Raw genomic sequence first — 20445 nt, forward strand, 5'->3', positions numbered from 1 at the left:
TGTGTGGTCTTATGCATTTGCCTCCCCTTCATTCCAGTTCTCTGACCTACTTTGCCAGCAATGATTTATTTTCCACACCTGGAGATCACAAAACCCTGGTGTGAAGTCCAGTCTGCAGTTAACCGTGAGTATAGAAGCTCCCCATCCACTAGGTGATAAAGTTTTCTCCAGTTTGGGCATCACTTACATCACCAAGGAGGTGGCAGATTTCAAGGGCTAGGAAAAATAAAGTGTCTGTCTTCGTTTTGCTTCACATCAGATAAAGACAGAAGTCATACACATACTATGTTAACATATCAGGAGAGTGCCGAGGTACCAGTAACCAGCAAGTTCCTTTTTTACTTGAAACCTAGTGTATGTTCTCATACCTAAAATTTCTCCAGTTCTTTAAAGTACCTTTAGTGAATTACCACTGTATTAGCATTGCTATCTCTTGGTATGCACACATCCATCATGGCAAATCCATACTCACACATCTTTACAGCTATGCAATCTGCATTTGAAAGAAGAGAGTCAGCTCTTTCAGCAGGATGGAAGAAACCATAAAGCAAGGAGGTTTCTGTCATGTCAGTAACCCAATATTTTGAAATTCCGGGTTTGCAATGCACAGCCTTCCACCTAACAGTGAAATTGGAGCTGGCCCTCAATCATAAGCTGAAATTTCTTTAATCATATTTCATACAGATCATGTGTGACTTAAGGACATGAAGCAGGTCTTGTCCATTGTGTACCCACGGCACTAAGATCAGTGTTTAAAACATAGAAGGGCATTAGTTATTGTGGAATTGAATGGAATTTGCTGATAGCACCAAAAATTATTTTTCAACTTGGATAATTTAGAATACCTTCACATTCTCTTGTTATACTTTAGCTAGCCAGTAGAATTTTACTTAGGAGACAGTGAATAAATTATACTGAAACTTTCTTCCAAGTGGAATTGAATTTACTTCACAAAATCATTATTTTTTTAATCTGAGCATTCTACAAAGGGTGATCCTAATGAGAAGGAAAAAAAATACCACAGCATCCCTGAATATAGATCCAACACTCAAGTCAGCTAATGAAATAGGACCCCATAGAGATTGATGCTGTGACTGAAGAATACAATAATTTGTTTCTTTCTTAGAAAGTAGAAAATCTAATTACCTTCAAGTTTCTCACATTTGAGCCATACTACAAATGAGTTGTGTCCAGGTACAGAAAAACCAACAATATTTTATTTATAACCTTATTTTTTTTAGTTTTTGAACTACAAATTCTGGTTCTAGAGTTGTTTAAAAGATCATGGGTTTTATAGATGCTCATATGTAAATTAATCTGTTGTTTGCTTACGTTTTTTTTTTCTTTTTTTTCTCTTTTTTTTTTCTTTTTTTTTTCTTTTTGCTTGGCCATTGAATGGTTCTCCTCATAAATACAGAACAGGTCATTACATGAAAAATATAAGATCTTGCATTTTTTTTTATCTCGTTTTCTCTTAAAAATCTATTTCTAATATTGCATTCCCCATTGGACTACTTGATAAGGGCATGAGGAAAAAAAAAGGAAAGGGGAAAAAAAAGAAAGAAAGACAAAATAGACTGGATCTCACCACTAGAATTCACCATAAAAATCTCAAAGTGTAACAGAATTCTTACAAAATTTCCTAGGCCAGTTCTTTAGGGACTTGAGATGTCCTATGAAAAATATGGCAACCAGGGTAGGCAGGGATGAAATGTGGGAAAATAGTAAATAAGTGCAGCAAAAACAGGTTCTGAGGAATACACATAATTTTGTCTGCTTTAGATCACAATAGAATTTTTAATAAATAAATTTCTTTTCTTTTTTGTTTTTTTTGTAAAGACACTTTTTTGAAACAGTAGATTTAGCCCAGTCATTTGTGTCATTTTTAATAAACTGTCTTTTTTTTATTGTTTGTTTTCTGTAACTCTGTAAATGTTTTAGATTTGAGTCTCTTGTACATTGTCTTTAGAGTTCATTCGGATCAATAACGGTTCATGCACTGAACTGTGTATTGAATTTATTGTGTTAACTGTTGTTGTGTGGTTGAAGGGAGATTTGTAAGAGTTATAGTGATTTAGGTGCTCATGCTCAATAGCAGGCATGGGCAGGTGGCTTTCCATGGGCGTGTCTCCTGTAATCTCATCATCCACATTAATGATTTCAACAGTTCTTGTAGGGGCGTGATGGTTTTGCCGATGGTGCTGCTTCCTCATCTTGTAGAAAATGACCAGCATCACCGCAGCCATGAGTGTGATGGCCACAAAACAGCCAATGATGATTTTGGTGGTCTTCATGACCTCATCAATTCCTGGGATCCCACTGTTTATATCGGTCACTGGGATGGTGAATGTTTTTTCTGTTGACCTTGTGCTCTGTGGCGTGAGAGAGGTGGTCACGTTGGTGGTCTCCCAGTCGATCACTGGAGTGGGGCCCACGTTGTTATCTGTGGTCCGTGCCTCATCCTGAGAAGGTTCCATAGTCTCTACTGTGACGGTTGAAAAGTAAGAGAAGGGAGTAGTGGTTGCTGCAGTAACATTCAGGGTGGCTGAAGCAGTGGTATTTCCAACGGAATTACTCACCATACATGTGTACATGCCTGTATCTTGTACGGTTACATTCGTGAAATTTAACGTGCCGTCACTGAGCACAGCTATCCTCACTTTGTATGCCCCATGTGTCATGACCGTTCCATTTGGAGTAATCCACGATACAGAGGTCAGGGACGTGGAGGCCCGACATTTCAACTCAGCTGCCATGCCCTCAGTGACATTGAGGTCAGCTGGGGGCTCCACAATCACAGGAGCATAGCATGTGAAATAATTCTGGTCAAGCTCCCCGATGTACCTCCCTTTCAGATTGGGAGGGGTGTTACATCGAGCACAACAAGCTGTGTTGGAGGGGGCCATGTCTTTTATCCACCAGCTGAGCCAAAGTATGTCACAGTTACAGTTCCAAGGGTTGTGATGTAAGTGTATCCGCTCTAGATGATGCAAGGGTGTGAAGAGGTCATGAGGCAGTAATGTTAGATTGTTGTGTGCCAAGTTTATCTCCACTAGTGACTGAAGGTTATCAAAGGCATTCCGTTCGATCACTTGGATCTGGGACTGTATCATCCACAGTTTTTGAAGGTGCATCAGTCCCTGGAAAGAGCCAGGCCTGATGGCCGACAAGTGATTCCCAGAAAGATCCAGCTCATCTAGTTTTATGAGAGGTGTAAGGTTAGGGATTTCACGGAGGTTGCACATGGCAAGGTTCAAATATCTCAAGTTGGACAGACCTTCAAAGGCACCTTCTGAGATGTATGAAAGCCTTTTCAATTCCCCTAAGTCTAGTCGGCGCAAAGAGGGGATTCTGTTAAAAGCATAAGAAGGAATGCTTTCAATGGGGTTGTTTCTCAACCAGAGCTCCTTCAGTTTAGACAAATATACAAAAGCTCCATTTGGGATGGTGGTAAGACGATTGTCAAAGAGTTCCAGAGTATTGAGGTTTGCCAGACCATTGAAGGCCCCAATTTCAATTGTTCTAATATGATTCCTACTCAATTGTAGGATTTCCAGGTGCCTCAAGTGCTTGAAGCTATTCACTTTGATGATCTGGATTTGGTTCTCATGGAGGTTCAGCAGTCGAGTGTTGGTGGAGATCCCATCTGGAACCTCACGTAGGTTTTTCCGGACGCAAATCACCTTGCTGAACTGGTTGCTGCAGGAGCAGACAGAAGGGCAGGTTTGAGCCCGCACCAGACCAGCCACCACAAGAAGTTGAAGAGCCAGCAGCACCACAAGCAGGGGGTCGAATAGGGCCCTGTTAAACCTAGGACCTATCATTATCTGCTGTGGATGTAAGGTCATCTTGTTCAACATTCATAATTTATCTGGTGTTGGTCCTTCTGGAGTTCAAATAGTCTGCAATATAAGAGAAAAAAAAAAGAAAAGAAGAGAAAAGAAAAGAAAAGAAAAGAAAAGAAAAGAAAAGAAAAGAAAAGAAAAGAAAAAAAGTATTAGCTCTCCTCCAAATGTCTTCTGGAGCAATGTCAGTGATGCAGTGTAACAGCTAAAGCCATCATTTCTCAGACTAGGAAACAACAAATCAAGTATCCCTTGTAGAGTGATCCGGCTCATGTTTATATAGAAAATGTTTCTGTACTGCAAATTAGCAGCCATCCACAGCCCATATCCATCAAATATGCAATCACAGGGAAATGGAAGCATGAGGTAAAACACCTTAATATAGTGTTTACCAACCAATTATGACTTGAATGCATAAGGACATATGAAATGTACCCCAACAACAGGTTGAATGTCCAAACCAGATTGGAAAAGATCAGAAAACAGGATTTGGGGCTATTCCCAACAAACTAAAAACTCCCTGGCAAAATTAGTAATAGTTGAATTTTATTGAGGGCTACTTTTAGGCACCATGGTATACAGACTTACCAACCTATCCAGGAATGGCTACATAATTTTCAGGGCCCCGTACCAAATGAAACTGGGGGATGGTTTGTTCAAAATTATGAAGAATTTCAAATCCATAACAACAGAGCATTAGCCAAGCATGGGTCCTCCAAAGAATGGGGCCCTTTTCAATTGCAAAGGTTGTGTGTCCTGATCCTTTCTGCCCTTACAGCACTCCTCTGAGGGAGAAATTTAATCATAGGGAAAGTAACATGCATGAAGTCACAAGGTTAGTAAGTACAGAACCAGGGCGCACACACATATCCGATTGGTCCTAGAGCATATGGTCTCAAATACTTCATGCAAGAGCTTCTGGGAGAATGATGGTAAGGCAAAATATTTTTTCCCAATTAATTTCTTTAAAATACTGTTTTGGGCAGGGGTGACCTCATCTGTAAACCCTGGCAACCTGACTTATAGTACCTGTGAAGATATACTGAAACAGCGGTACATGCAAATGTACATAAACTTTTGAAGATTCTCTTAAACTGAAACTCATTATAAGATAGCTAACTGCTACCTATAGGCAGACATAATACAAATTAAGTCATTCCTATGATATCTATTTTTTAAGTACAGAGAATACCTGAATATAAAAAAAATATTTTTTATCTTGGGTCCTTACTCTGACTGATTTTAAGTAGATTTGGGTGAAGGGAAATAAAATAACTCGCTTTCTGCATTTCTTCCAGCACAAGGAGGAATTTTAAAGGATCTTGGCCTACCCAGTGTATGTCCCACTCAGCTGGCTTACTATGAACTGGGCACCCGTGTAATGACTTCTTCCAAATGTCTCATCTCAATAAACAGGGTTTCTTCTATAAACCTCTGGGAAACAAACAAATGACGAAAGTGATGGTGGATCACTACATTCCAATTCAAAATGGCACTGATTTAGTACTTACTATGTGTCACCTTGGACAAGTTACTTATCTTCTTTCCATGACACATTCTCCTCACTTGCAAAATAGCAGTAACAATATTACACACCCCTTGGTGGTGTTGTGAGGATAAAATTGGTTAATGCAGATAAAGGGCTCAGAATAATGCTTCCCACGTTGTAAAAACTCAGTAGTGTTAAATATTATTATTATTGTTATTGTTATTACTATCGTTACCATTTTTGTTGTTGCTCTTACAGACATCTTGTTGAGTACTGGGCATATAAAGATGAAGAATATAATCCTTATGCCTGAGGTAGTTATGATTCAAAGCATGAGACAGATAGGCAAACAGATGAAGTACAATAATATATGTTCATTGGTATGAGACCAGGCCACACTGGCACAAGGGCACTGATACCAGATCAGCTCAATCTGTGCTGGTAAATCAGAGGATTTTCGAAGAAGAAGATCATCTGATCTAGGTTTTATAGAAGTTGATGTAAATAAAAAAAAAAAAGGGAAAGAAAAGCATTTTAGGCAAGGACCAGCTTGAACCAAGATAAGGACACATAAAAGATGCTCATACATCCAGGGAACAGTGAAAAGTTCCCTGTGGCAGGAGAATGGAGGGCCTGGGAGAGAGACTTCTTTCCTCAGGGCTGTTGCAGCTCTAGACTGATCTTTCACACCATCTAGCACATGATCATCAGCCCCTGGGTCTATTTTCCCCACTAGCCTACAACACCATGAGAACAGAGGCCATGTCTGATGGTTTTTTCTCATCCCACTGCCAACACAGTACCTAGCACACTGTAGGCACTAAATAATGGCTGTTGCAAACGCACAGAAACAGTTAATACCTAATTAACAACTCTTTGTGTATGCGTTGGGATAGGTACCAGTATATTAATCACGACTTTCTAATGGTCTGTATTTTCTGATGTTTTGATATGCAGGGCTTTGTTGTTCCAGAGAGACTTCTCCAAGGGCTAGGCAATTTCTAGGGATAGTAAAGGACTTGACCACAAGCCTGCCTTTCATGTTCAAACCAATCAACCCGAAGCCTATGACCCAAACCACCTCATTTATCAGGATCTCCCAGGGCTCTTATATTTGGGCCACTCTCCCTCTGCCCCAATGATTCCAGAGCTAGAATCAGGCACCTCGGGACAGCCCCTAGGTCCCAGAATCCACTGAAATTATTTATACTAGTCAAATGCAAGCCTGCTTCCTCTGCCTTCTCTTGCTTTCTCTCAAAAACCATGATAAAGACTCTTGCTCAGATTTTCCCTTGTTCTTTCTACCCCCTGGTGTCCCTGCTGCTTCCTTGTGTGGCCCCTGTGTGGCATGGCATGCTCCCTCCTCTTGGGAACTAGGAGTAAAAAATATATCTCTTCAATGACAATTGTCTCCTGATTTGTTTGTCCCATCATACCGAAATAATAATAAAATCTACATTTAAAACAACTAATCACTAAATAGCAGGGCTCTGCTCATCTTATTAATCTTGTTGATGGCTTTACAGGTCTATTCTATTGTCCCATTTATACTGTGACAACAATGTGTTTGATAGGTTTTTCACCCTGAGTTAGAGAAGGAGTTATTTTTTATGGTAAATTTAAACATGACCTTCAAAACCCTTGTAGATTTCCATTTTAAACAGAATCCTACTTAAATTTCCAGTGATCATGGCCACTGAAAATTTTTTATTCATATGATTTGGTATAGTTTTACATATGCTCCACACGTTTTAAGGTAATTGGGCATTAACAAATAGAACATAAAATCTCTGATACATTAATTGGTGTTTTTAAAAATTTTTTTATTTATTTACTTATTTTGAGAGAAACAGAAACAGCACGAGAGGGGGAAGAGCAGCGAGAGAGAGACTGACAGAATCTCAATCAGGCTCAGCACTCAGTGCAGAGTCCAACAAGGGGCTTGAACCCACGAACCGTGAGATCATGACCTAAGCCAAAACCAAGAATCAGACGCTTAACTGAGCCACTCAGGTGTTCCTAACTGGTGTTTTTAGGTGAGGGTCCCAGGGTCCTGCTCCTCTATTTTACCTCCCACCTCCCACCCTATGACTCTTAGAATCCTAGGGTCTCTGGTAATACAGGTTGAAATAACTTATTGACCAGAAATAGTACAGAAGTGAAGAAGGTAAGCCTTTTGCTTAAGACAAACCATTTGTTAACCTTTTTTTCATTAAAATAAGAAACAGCAAAGGCATCCATGTCCTGTAATCAAGGGAGAAGGCTCTGGTAGACTTCCTAAAGTTAAATGCCTGCTTAAACTTGTAGGACTCTACAATTGAGAAAGTTACTTTACGTCTCTTACTTCACTTTCCCCATCTGTAAAAAGGGGACACCACTGTTATCTACTCAAAAGGTTTTTGTTGGCACTCACATTATTAATGTATATACATGTAAATATATACATATATATGTAAATTAATATATATTAATGTATATATGTATGTAAAGTTACCAGCTCATAATAAGCAATATATAATAAATATTTAAAACATACTGAAAATAAAAATAAAGTGATGGGACACTCAGTTTTTTCCTCTTATATAAATAAGAATAACACTAATATCTATTATTCAAAGTTATGGAAAGGATCAACTATAATGATCAGAAGCATGCTTTCATATGCAAATACAACACCTTTCTCTTAATTCTAGAGTGCATGTGTCTCTCCTTTTCCAATCCCCAGGCTGTTTTATTTTCTACTTCTTGCTTACTTCAAGGTCTTTTTGCTATTGCTATTAATGAGATTTCCTATCAATCAGTCATAAGTAACGATTTATGAATTATAGCTGGTTCAAAGCTAATTTAAAACGCATAGAAAATAATGCTTGGTACATGCACTGAATCGAATAAACTGCTATCAACAAAAGGTTTTCTATTTTAAAATCTAAATTACGTTACTTTACATTAAAAGCCATGTTTCAACATCTCTCTCATAAGATGTTTTTATCCCATCAAAAAGAAATCAATTTAAAAGTACGTGCTATCCATTACAATGTCCTCTGACAGCATTTATTTACAAATGGATCTGTTTGGGTTTGGAATTCAATGATAATACTTTTAGCCTTGTCCCAGGGGATATTCTGACTTTGTCAACAGACCTTTCTTCTTTCCCTACCCATGCTGCTGTGCACTGAGACACAGGGGGTGCTTTAGTCAGCACAGTATCATTGCTCAGTTAGCAGAAACTGTTTACATATTGGAACTGGTTTGGAAGCCAGGTGAAACAAAGATGAATTTATTAGCTACAACCAACTTTCCCTCACAGGCCACACACTCACAGCCATATGTATCTTTAACAAGCCCCCCCGCAAATGCCGAGAACCAAAACCATTTCCCCACACTCAGCCTGGATACTGAGACCTCCAAACCGTATCTTCCTTCCTACTGACATAAACACGACTTTGCTCTTCCATTATCTTTATTAGCATCTCTATCCTTTATGGGGGGACTTTCTTGTCGAAGCAAATGGTTTCACTGTCCTTCTAGGACAAAGATCCAAAGATCCATAGTTCCATAGATCCATAAGTTCTTTCATGGAAAGCATTTAATAGCAGTGTGCCTCCAAGATTCTTTGAATCTCTTGCCTCACCATTGTTTTCACCCATCCTGGATTGCAGTACCATAATTCTTACTCAGTCCTAATCAACTTCCCACACTGAAAAATTTTCTTGAATCAGACTCCCAATTCCCCATAAATTCTGGTCTATTTTTCACCAGTCTACTCATAGATACTCCCAAACTCTTGGAAGATAGTGATCTCCCTTAACATAGTAAGCATAAACAGGTTGTGCTGGTAATATTTGGGGAGTCAGCTTTTTTATAGCACTAAGGATTCATTTAACTGTGCTTGAACCTTGCTTTCTCTTTCTTCACATTTGTTGCCTACCCAGCATCCTAATCCCTTACCTAGAAAATTTTGTGCAGGAAACTTCACTCACTTCTTAGAAAAGTCACAAAACTATATTATCTGTTTTGAGAGACACTGACCCAGGACTGGTAGGTAAAGAGAATTTGGTTTAAGCTAAGGCTAGACAATTTTTTTCTGTAAAGAGCCAGATAGTAAATATTTTAGGCCTTGCAGGCTATATGGTCTCCTCTTGCAACTACTCTACTCTGCCATTAAAGCCTGAAAGTAGTTATAGAGAAAAGGGGAATGAATGGAAATGGGTGTGTTCTGATTAAACTCTTTATGATCACTGACATTTGAATTTTGTATCATTTTCACATATGTCAAAATATTATTCTTAACACTTTTTCTAACTATGTAAAAATTCAAAAACATTCTTAGCTCCCAGGGTTAAATTTTGGACTATAGTTTATCTAAACAAATGTTGGTTGTACGATTTCTGTTGCCAGAGACTCGTTAGGTCTGGACAGGTGACACAATTTGGCCAATGAGATGTAAGATGAAGTCAGCTGAGGGGGTGCTGGGAATTTTTTTTCTCCCACTACTAAGAAAAATATATAGGGAAGAAATAGTTCTTCATTCTGTTTTTGGATATTGTTGTGAGTACAAGATGCCTGGAGTTGCTGAAGCCATCTTGTGGCCAAGAAACAAGGAAGCCTGAGGACAAAGCTGTTATGCCAAGGAAGAAAAATGGAAAGAGGGGAAGAATTTATATTCTTGATATTTGTGATGGGCAGCTGAACTAATGAATCCTGTTACTATCTTTCCTCTGTATTTTCTTATTATATAAAATAATCAATTTCTCACAGTATAAACTGTTAACTTTTTTTTCTGGTTACTTACCGCCAAACCTATCTTGATACTTATATATTCATTCTCCTTTCTCCTCCCCTCTCTCCCCCTGCCTCTCTCTCCCTCTCTTTTTCTCTTGATATCCCTCCTTTCTGAAACCAATAGCAAAGAAAAGACAAGTGAAAAATTCTGATTTCTTATAAATCATTCATTATAAATTTAAGACCTACCAAAGGAAACAAAGTAAGCTGAGGTAACAAGATTTGCTTATCAGAAAGGAGGTGAGGCTCATCCCTATCATGCTAAGAAGGCATTCTATTGCCATCATTTCTCTGGATAACTCTAAATTTTATTATTATTATTATTATTATTATTAATTTATTTATTTATTTTGAGAGAGCGAGCAGGGGAGGGGCAGAGAGGGAGGAAGAGAGAGAGAATCCCAAGCAGGCTCCGTGGTGTCAGCGCAGAGCCCGATGTGGGGCTGGAACCCACAAACCATGAGATCGTGACCTGAGCCGAAACCAAGAGTCAGATGCTTAACCAACTGAGCCAGCCAGGCGCCCCCAAATAACTCTAAATTTTAAAGAGTGCTAGAATACATTGGAGAAGGAAAAACAACACCTTAAATAATACCACTGTCAAAAGTAGCTATCTCTCCCAAGTCAAAATTATTTTACAAATATTTTCTAATTAGTTCATTATTTCCCATCTGCAACCCAGCTTTCCAAATCTGTTGAGTTTTCTCTAGTCCTATACAGGAGCATGTGGCTCTGCAGATTTTCAGGGAGAAGAAAATTTTTGTAACTATGCCTAGGGCTGACCCTCTAGGCAAATGTAACGGAAATGATACAACATTTAAATGGCTGTAACCCAGGGACTCAACCTGTCAAGTCAACAGGAGGTTCTTTCGCTGAACACACTGACCTGGCAATGTTTCTAGAAAATTGTAAGAAACTGAGATTGAAAAGGAAGAAGAAGAAGAAGAAGAAGAAGATGATGATGATGATACCTGGGTCTACACTGCCATTTTTCTAGAAGACCTATCTGGTTAATAGTAAAAGAATACATATATTTGGTGTTTAGAGGTGACAGCATGACAAAATTATTAGATGAGAAGAAACAGTGAGTAGAGAGAACTATGTATTTAAAAAAGCAAATCAAAGAAAAAAAATAAAATGAAAACTAAAAGCTTGTGGCCAACATGTTGCTATCATTTGGACAGTATAATCAGGATTATCAGAATGAAATTGGCCAGGCCTTCTATAACGTTATAATCTTGTTGAAGCTATAATACAAATGTATAGATACATATAAAAAAATAAAAAGTATACCTGTATGTATTTTAGGTACTAATACAAATCAACAAATTCATTATTTAAGTGTCATAAAGCATTGTCAGGAGTCATAATCAGAGAAAGTCTTCAGAAGAGGATTTGTGACTTTATGTAAGTCTTTAACATACAGAAACTTGCATTGAGGCAGGGTGGTCGTGGAAGAGGTAAGAGATTACTTGTAAAAACAGAGGAGTAGGAGCATGAAATGAAAGGAAACTGACTTGCTAGAAGGAGAGGGCTTATGTTACAGACAAGTCTGGTAGAAGTTTGGATTCATTTCAATAAAGAGATTTAGGAAGAAACTGCCATCCCTTTATGTGGGAAAGGGTTGATGAGAGAGCACTGTTTTAGAACGATCTGTCCTTGTGTGTAAAAGAAATTGGAGAGAGGAATAGTTGATAGAAAAGTCCTATGACTTTAATAATCGACATCCCTAGCATTACTCTAAAACTGAACGAAACTGATCTTCAATCTTCCATCTGATGATCTGACTACTGAGATACGTACAGGTTGAAATTAATCAGCCCTAGTTGAAATCCAGAGTCTGAAATACTAATGAGGGCAAAATTAGCTTCTGTATGTGGTCAGGTTAAAAAATAACATTGTACACAGAGAACAAGGTATCATTTTGGAAACTCTGATGTGCACAAGAGAAGCATCTCTGACCTCTGGTGCTGCTCATGTCTACTCTGTAAATTGTACACAAAGGACAACTAAACACACATTCAATTTTGGTTCCCTAATGACATATTACACTTTCCAACTTGAAACAATGCTGAAGTACAGAAAGACCCAGAGACTTATATTAGCAAAACCTAGAGGAACAAAAAAACAGATCAAGAATGAAATGAGGAGGGTTGGAGGGTTGGCTTAGTACTACTGACTATTTGATTTATGGCAAACTGTCTCCCTCTGAGTTGCACCTTTCTGAGTGGGAGTGACAGTAAACATTACTAAAGTGACACTGAGAGGATTACATGAATTAAATGCCATAGCATATACTAAAAACAAATCCCCAAACTTACCTCTCACCTCCAAAAAATGCCACGGCCACACACCCACTGGCTCAATGCAAAAATGTAAGAATCTTCCTTGACTTAAAAAAAAAAAAAATTTATAACCCGCCCAACACTATTCATCTGACTCTATTACTAAAATACAACTGGATCCATCTACTTTTCCTCCTTGTACCTCTCTAGGTCAAATCATCTCCATTTCTAACTTGAGCCACTAAAATACCCTCTTACCAGTTTCTCTATTTTTGCAATTTCCTCACTACAATTAATGCTACAGACAACATTTAAAATGAATTTTTAAAATTCTTCAGTTGAAATGCTATTAGCTCCGTATCTTTTTAGAGCAAAATTGCAAACTGTTTTGGTTCCCAAATCATGATGTTCTGGTACCTGCCTGCATCTCATACCTTTCAACTTTTCTGCGTCTCCTTTCTCTCTTCCATTGTTCCTCAAATGCTCCAAGCTTGTTCCTCCCTCAGGACCTTTGCAGTAGGGTCCCTGCTGCCTGCAACACATGTCCTTTGTTTTTTGCATGGTTGGTTTTCCTTGTCCTTAAGAACATCCCTTAAAGTTTTCCTTCTTAGAAGTGTTTTCTTGACCACCAGCCTAGAGAAGCACCTCCGTCAAAGTTAATCACGTCACCATATTTAATTTCCATTATAATACTTCTCATTGATATTTTTCTCATATACTTAGATGCTTATTTTCTTACTGCTTGCCTCGTCTGAGTGGAATGCTAAGTTCCATGGAACAGAGACTTCTCTGTCCTATTCAGTGGTTTCCACTTGGAATAATGTGCATCAAGTATTTGTTAAGTGTATGAATGAATGAAGAAATGAATGATCTGGTGTTTAAGTACACAGAAGCAGCCTGTAGATAGTTAAGGCTACAAATTCATTGAGAATCTAAATGATGTCACATTCACTAATTGATCCCTAGCATCTAGTAGAACCCAACTCACATAGTAGGAATTTCATCAATTTCTGAAATGATGCCTGTCTCGCTTTCAATGATTTTCAAAGTTCTTCCTACAAAGAAAAGCTAGGGAGCACAACGCAATATAAAAGCCATTGCATTGTTTCCTCACTCTCTTTTTTTATGTTTGTTTTTGTTTGTTTCTTTGCAGGGGAAGGCTTCCCTATTTCTTTATTTATCTATTCTTGTCAAAGCAGCCCTGTTTAAGTTTGGCCAAACAATGCCCTCTGCTGTATGTGCCTAAAATAACATGATTGCCTTGAAAATTCTAATGTAGGTAATATATAAGTTGATTTCCTGGTTTGCTTCTTCACATAGCACCTATATGTACTTCAGAAGTAGGGAGGTTTGACTCATTTTCCAGGTCACTCCATTGGATGAGACCACTTAGAGCAGAGAACAAGAATTTGTATGGCAGAAAGTCAAGTAATCTTCAAATCTCCTTCAAAATGGAAGAGTTTCTTGATCACCACATTTCTGCTTCTAGAACTCATTTGAATCGTTAATTAGAAAATCCATGGGTGAAAAATATCTCTTAATTCTTCTGTTACACTCCAAAGGAGGATTCCTTTGGATTCTAAAGATGGAATAGGCAAGGGATTAGGGTAGGCGGTCACAGCTCCAACTTTGTCTTAGCTACAAAAAGTCAAATCTACTTCATGTTAGAAAAGCAGAACTAGAAATATAGCCAATGACTTGGCAAGACTAAAAATAAAATTAATTTGTTTTTTCCTGCTTGTGTAGTCTCACATGATGCAAGGGGGATAAACATACCTGGCATGAAGTTTCTGGCTGTTTATGAATCCTTTTGATCATATTCACTTCTTGACATTTATTATTTATGAAGAAATGAAATATAGATGGCTGACTTGTTTCTCAAATTAAAGGGTGGGATTTGAGGTGTTCAGGGATATGTTTGTATTTTTATGATAGATGTTTGCTCTGTTGGTTTTGTGAAATGCATAACCAAAGAAAAAAGCTTAAAACCTCAAACTCCATATACTGCTTGATATTTCACTCTTCAGGAAATGAAATCAGACCATTCCAATTATCAGAAATGTGTCTGCTTATCCCAATGCCTGCACTCTCCTTTGCACTAATATTTTTAAGTCTGGAGCCTATCAATGTATGAAAACCTCACTTCTTTCCTTTTCCTTTAGTTCTTTTTTTCTTAGGTTTGGGGCCAAGAAATGATCAATACATGTTATTCTTTATCTCCAAAACTGGCCTTTTCTTCTCATACTTTTTCTGGGGCTGATCTACACAGTAACACTTTTACAGATTTAGTGTAAGAAGCCACAGGAACCTTGGCAATCACAGTTCAAGAAAACATAACCCACCCATAGTTCCCATTTGCTTAGAGAATAAAACCTAAATCCCTTACTGCCTCTACCCACTAGATGCCAGTAGCACCCCCAGTTGTAATGATCTAGCATCTCCAGACATTGCCAAATGTCCCCTGGAGGGTAAATTTGCCCTCTTGTAAACTACTGCCTTAGTGTGACCCATAAGACACTCCATGATGCTGCGCCATACTGCTTTCCCAGTCTTATCTCCTACTGTTCTCCATAATACAGTCTAGGCTGCAGTCTGTTCCTGATTCTAAAAATATGCCTCCTACTTTTCCTCTTCAGAGCCTTGCTCCTGTTTTTCCCATGGCCAGGAATGTCCTACTCTGGGTTTTCTTTCAAAATTGTACCCAATTTCAGAGCCAATTTTACAAAGATCATTTCTATTTGACCTTCATTGGTCTTACTGGCTGGTAGTAATCTATCTTTCCAGAAGTGTCTGTAATGCTAAGACTATGACATTTATCAAATCTGTGTTTGAATCTAAATGTTTGGGTATGTATTCAACTTATTTATCATAAACTTCTTAAAGACAGAAACTAGATGATGTTTAGGAACGCAGAAAATATTTGTTGAATTGCATTACTGAATGTAGCCCACATTTTAATTCATAGTCAGGAGCCAGGATGATAAGCTAATTTTATAACAACAAATAACAAATCAAGGTCCACTGACAACACCTGTATGAGAACAAAAACATAAATAAATAAAATGGCATATAACTTATTATAAAAGATAAAGAGGGGGAGGGGTTCAATAATTACTCCTTGTCCCCCCATACACAAAAAAATGTATAAATAAATTAAGATTGAGAAAAAAAGGATTACCCAAAATCAGCCTGTAAATGGGTGATTGAAAACAACATACTAGCTAAAGATTTCTCTTCAACAGCAATAAGCTGTATGTATCCTAAATATTACAACCAGAGTACATACCACAGTGTATATACTATAATTATCTATCTATCTATCTATCTACCTACCTACCTACCTATATATCTATAGATGCATGTACTAAATGAAAGAAGTAAAGACAGAGCAAAAGAGAGAGAGAAAGAAAGAACGAAAGAACAAATGAAAGAAAGAGAAAGAAGCTCAAGAAAAGGTTGGTACTTATCAACTACTTACATAGCTAAATGAAGGCTAATGGAAGATGACATTTGAAAAAAAAAATCAGAGATAAAAATGTGTGTTGTATCTATCCATCTGTGAAACTGCCTAGAGGTTGGATACTCTGATTTATATACTCTATTATTGTGAAGATACGTGAGTTACTATATAAAGAAAGATTTAGAACAGTGCCTGGTACACAGCCAATACTGTATGAACATTTGTTGTATTATGGTTATTGTTATTTGTCTAGTCCTGGTGACAGCTGAAGTCCAATTATGGAGAATGATTGATATATCAGGCAATTATAATCTGATGCTAAAGCAATTTGAATTATACAATTAACTTTTTTTTAGTTTGATTTCTCATCAACCACCTTATTTAATTATAATGTTTTTCCATGAAAATGCATAGTTCAATCCAAGTGTTCCTAAGAAGCTCACAAATGGACTTCAAACCATTTATGAATCTCTTTAAATTATATGCAAATTTGTGTATAAATGTGGAAACTGTATATTTTTATAGGAAGATTATTCATTGGTTTTATCATCATATTCTCAAAGAGATTTATGACTCCAAAAAAGTTTAAGTTCTACATAAAAAGATTTGACAGACTGAACTACTTGAAGTGTCTGTTATAGTTTTAGCTAAAATTTAACAAATTGGCACTCTGCTCTCTATATTCATTTCTTATGTGTGTATAAGTGTGACTACAACTTTCTCATGAAGAGCTACCAAAATCAAATTTCTGGGAGTATAAAACTAAGGACCAGTCCCACATCTTGAGAAATTCTTCAAGACCAATATCCATTGGGAAAGGTCTTGGAATGCAGTCTTCTCTGGTGACAATGATCCTTACCACATACATTAACACTGGTATTCAGGTGACATTTTCACTCCATATGAGTTTTAAAGGAATTTGTGTTAATGTAAGAATCAGGATGCTACATGATGAAATGGGGACTTCTCTGATCCAGAACTGTCCTTCATCTGGCCATAGGTTATTTCTCAAAGGAAAATGCACTGAGGAGATATAACTAAATTTTTAATGTTTATCTATTTCTTAGAATATTTGGGGGTAATTCTGACTGATGCCAAAAGAGGAAATATCACGCTTATTAATATTAGCGAAGATCAACTGTAAAAAAATTAATATTCCATTACAACTAATACATCCAAACCTCCAACAAGAATCCCGCTCCCACATACACACAAAATCTGTTTCTGAATGAGGTTAAACTGCAGAAATTGGACAATGTTTTAGACTCTCAGGATACACAACAGGATGGTGCTAGGCTTTCAGTTTGAAAAAGGGAATAAAAAGAAAGCAGATAAAAGAGGCTCAACATTTTAAATTATGTTTATTTGAAGTATGGAAAAGTATTTTCCTCCTCATGACATTCTTCTATCAGTCCACAGAAGCTAATGATTATTCTTTTATATATTTTTATCTACATTAATATTTAAATATTTTTACATCCAGGTTAATGACAGGGCAAGTAACTACAGAAACATTTGAAAACCTAACAAGTCCATCTTAAACATAAGCCCTTGGCAAGGCAGGTAGAGAAGGATTTGATTTCAGAAAGATGGTAATGCAGTTAATGACCTTGCTTCCCATGCTTCCTTTGGATTGATGACTAGCTAGGAGGAGTTGATAGCCATTAACCCTCAACCACTCATTAATCCTTAGGAAATGCCCTGTGCAAGGTCATCATTGCCTTCATAGGTTGAAAACAAACAAACCAACAATAGCATCCAAAAGGCATATAGATTTTTGTAATGAGTAATGCAATTTAAATTACCATCCAAGGGAATCTGCAGAGAATAACTACCACATATAGAGAGCCATTCTGATTTTAAAATCATCTTCCAATGTTTTATCAGGTACTTTCTTCCCTGTTTATTATTAAACACTACAAAACCCAAATTTCCTAGACAGTAACCAAACATATACACACACATATATATCTCCCCAGCCAAAATGCTAATGGTGTTTCGGATTCATTTCATAGTAGGATCTGGGAAAGAGAATCTTAAAGTCATTTCAGTGCTAATAATACAGAATTCCAAGTATGTTCACCAACACTACCTGACCTTTACCTGTGAGAGAACCCCTTCCACTCAGTAACTCCCCATCACTGATCATTTGAAACACTGTGCTGAGACAAGCCTAACACAAACAACAAAGTCATGAACCAATGCCAAAGTGTTATACTGAGTGAGTATATAGGTGGTTATGTGGATAATTAGAAGTAGTCTGGTGTTCAGAGGGACCCAGTAAGGTTTGGACAGTCAATGAAGGCTATGAGGACACGGATTTTAGTAGATGTGGATTTGGATAAGTACAGTTCTCAGTTGTTGACACTCAGGACAAATGTCTCCCATTGTTCATCAGGTATCTCACAGTATAGTGGGATTCATAAGTAGTAATAAAAAGGGATTTTAATACAGCAGAAAGTGCTAGAGAAAAAGGCACAGTGTGTTTAAGGAGGACACAGTAACAGATGGAAGAAAAAGAGAGAGAAGGGAGAGAGTTTGTTGGAGAAGAGGCATGTGGTTGGTGGGAAATGTGTGTAAGTGAACATGAATGTAGGGCAGAGAGGCACAAGATGACTCCTGTGAAGAATCTATACTAAAAACCAGTGGGAGAGAAGGTAGGGTAAGTAAAATAATGCCAGATTGTGAAAAATAGACCAAAGAAATTTAGATTTTGTATGAAGTCATCAGGTGGGTTGTAGGGACTTGGTTTTTCTCCTTGTGTTGGAAGGGAATAATATAATGGGAAGAGTATCTAAGGAAAAGCAAATTTGCACTGTATAGAGCATGGATGGGATACAGTACACTGTATGCTCTCAACACCTACTAAGAAATTATTTCAATAATTGAGAAATAGAAGAATGAGGGCCTGGACTAGGCTCTGCTTTTTCACTAAAATATAGGCTGACGTGACATTATGACCTTCACATCTCTGCTGAGCAATCTTTACCGAGACTCCCTTCCTATTTCACCAGCTTCTTTGATTCCTGACCCATGATTGGCTGCTCTGACTTCCGTATATTTCAGACTCCCTGAAACATCAGAGCAAGTCCCATCCATCAAGTCCTGGCTCCTGCTGCAGATCTCAGAGCCCCCACCTTCCAGTTTTCAGCATGACTCAAGACTTTAATAAATTCACCAAAATGACCCACAAAAACCTGATAAGGAAACTCTCTTTAATTGAGTCTGTGTTTATGAGATCTGAGCAAGGGGAGGAAGCAGAGTAGACTCTTTCTGTGATTTCCAGGCAACGTCATTTAATCAGAATGCAGATAGCAGGGATGGCCTTCTAATTGGAACTGCAGTTGGTTTCAAGTAACCTCAACACTGTTAACATTGCATAATGAGGAAACCTTGGTGATGGCATGTCAGATAATGGGAATGACTGTAATCAGTGATTTCTTTGTTTCTCCCTAATGGCCACAAAAGAGGGAATTATATGGCAGATGCAGACATTTGGAAATTGGATTCTTACTTATTTACTTAAGGCAGTCCTCATTTTGTTTGGTGCCGTGTTAAACATAGGTCATGCATATTGGAACCAAGTCCTCTTCTTTGCACATTATCTTATAACAGATTTGCTTTCAGTTACCATGGAACCTTGCAAAATGACGACTCAGTTCCAATATGAACAAGCTTCAGTTAACACAGTTCTGTGCAAAATAAGAACTCCCAATATTATCCGGTATTTATTTGCTTACAGTGCATCATTTCCAAAAACATACCAGGGGAAAAAATCAGGAATATACATGAAAAGCAATAAGGAACTGCATCCCCTATGGTATCTTAATGGAATAAGAAAGGGAAGCCAGTGCATGTCCCTATTTAAGTCATTAGTTAACTAGTTTTTCCTTGGTTTGTAATGAAAATTACTTCTTGGTTACTTTTCCTACTATCTCTCTTTATTCTTTAAAGGATGCATCTTAGAAAGAATAATCCAAATGAAAAAACACAAGGGTGACAGATTCTACTATGGATATCAAAGATGCTGGGTGACACTAATGCAAACTTAAACTTTCTCTACCCTTCTGTAAAGTGAAGACAGAATGAATAGCTGCTCTTTCCATGACAAAGGAATATTAGAAAGATGAAGTTTAATCAAAAATAAGTGTAACAAAAAGCAAAATCCAAAAAAGTGAGGATAAATTATATCGTTGTCAATCCTACATTCCCCAGTCCCGTATTTTAAGCTCCAACTGCCCTGTGAACAGAAATGGAAGGTGGATAGAGATGTAGGCAAAATTCTAAGATCAGTAGTTGGAAAATTATTGCCCATGGGCAAAATCTGGCTTGACACCTGTTTTTGTCAATAAAGTTTTATTGGAATACTTCCACATCCATTCATGTATGTATTAATCTATGGCTGCTTTCACATTAAGTGCCACATTGTGTCATTGTGATAGAATATAAGGCTCACATAGCCCAAAATACTTACTCACTGACCCTCTACAGAAAAAGTTTGCTGGCCCTGCTTTGCAAGTTCAGCTTTCTAAACTATCTTTCATCTCAGAAATAAGAAAGAGATTCAGTTGTACTCAGTTGGCA

At 37.6% G+C, this 20445-nt stretch overlaps 1 protein-coding gene across 12 annotated transcripts in view; it reads right to left on the reverse strand.

The window, feature by feature from the left end:
• Nucleotides 1-650: 650 nt before the first annotated feature.
• The window catches only part of LRRC4C (leucine rich repeat containing 4C), a 1203118-nt gene continuing 1183323 nt past the window's right edge, over nt 651-20445 (reverse strand). For all 12 annotated transcript variants that reach the window (XM_058688696.1, XM_058688692.1, XM_058688697.1 and 9 more), the window contains one exon: nt 651-3902. In XM_058688696.1, coding sequence (XP_058544679.1) covers nt 1938-3860 — 1923 coding nt within the window. In that variant the 5' untranslated portion in view covers nt 3861-3902 and the 3' untranslated portion in view covers nt 651-1937. The remainder of the gene's footprint in view (nt 3903-20445) is intronic.

Source organism: Neofelis nebulosa, chromosome 10 (assembly GCF_028018385.1).
Source record: "Neofelis nebulosa isolate mNeoNeb1 chromosome 10, mNeoNeb1.pri, whole genome shotgun sequence".
In the NCBI taxonomy this organism is placed as follows: domain Eukaryota; kingdom Metazoa; phylum Chordata; class Mammalia; order Carnivora; family Felidae; genus Neofelis; species Neofelis nebulosa.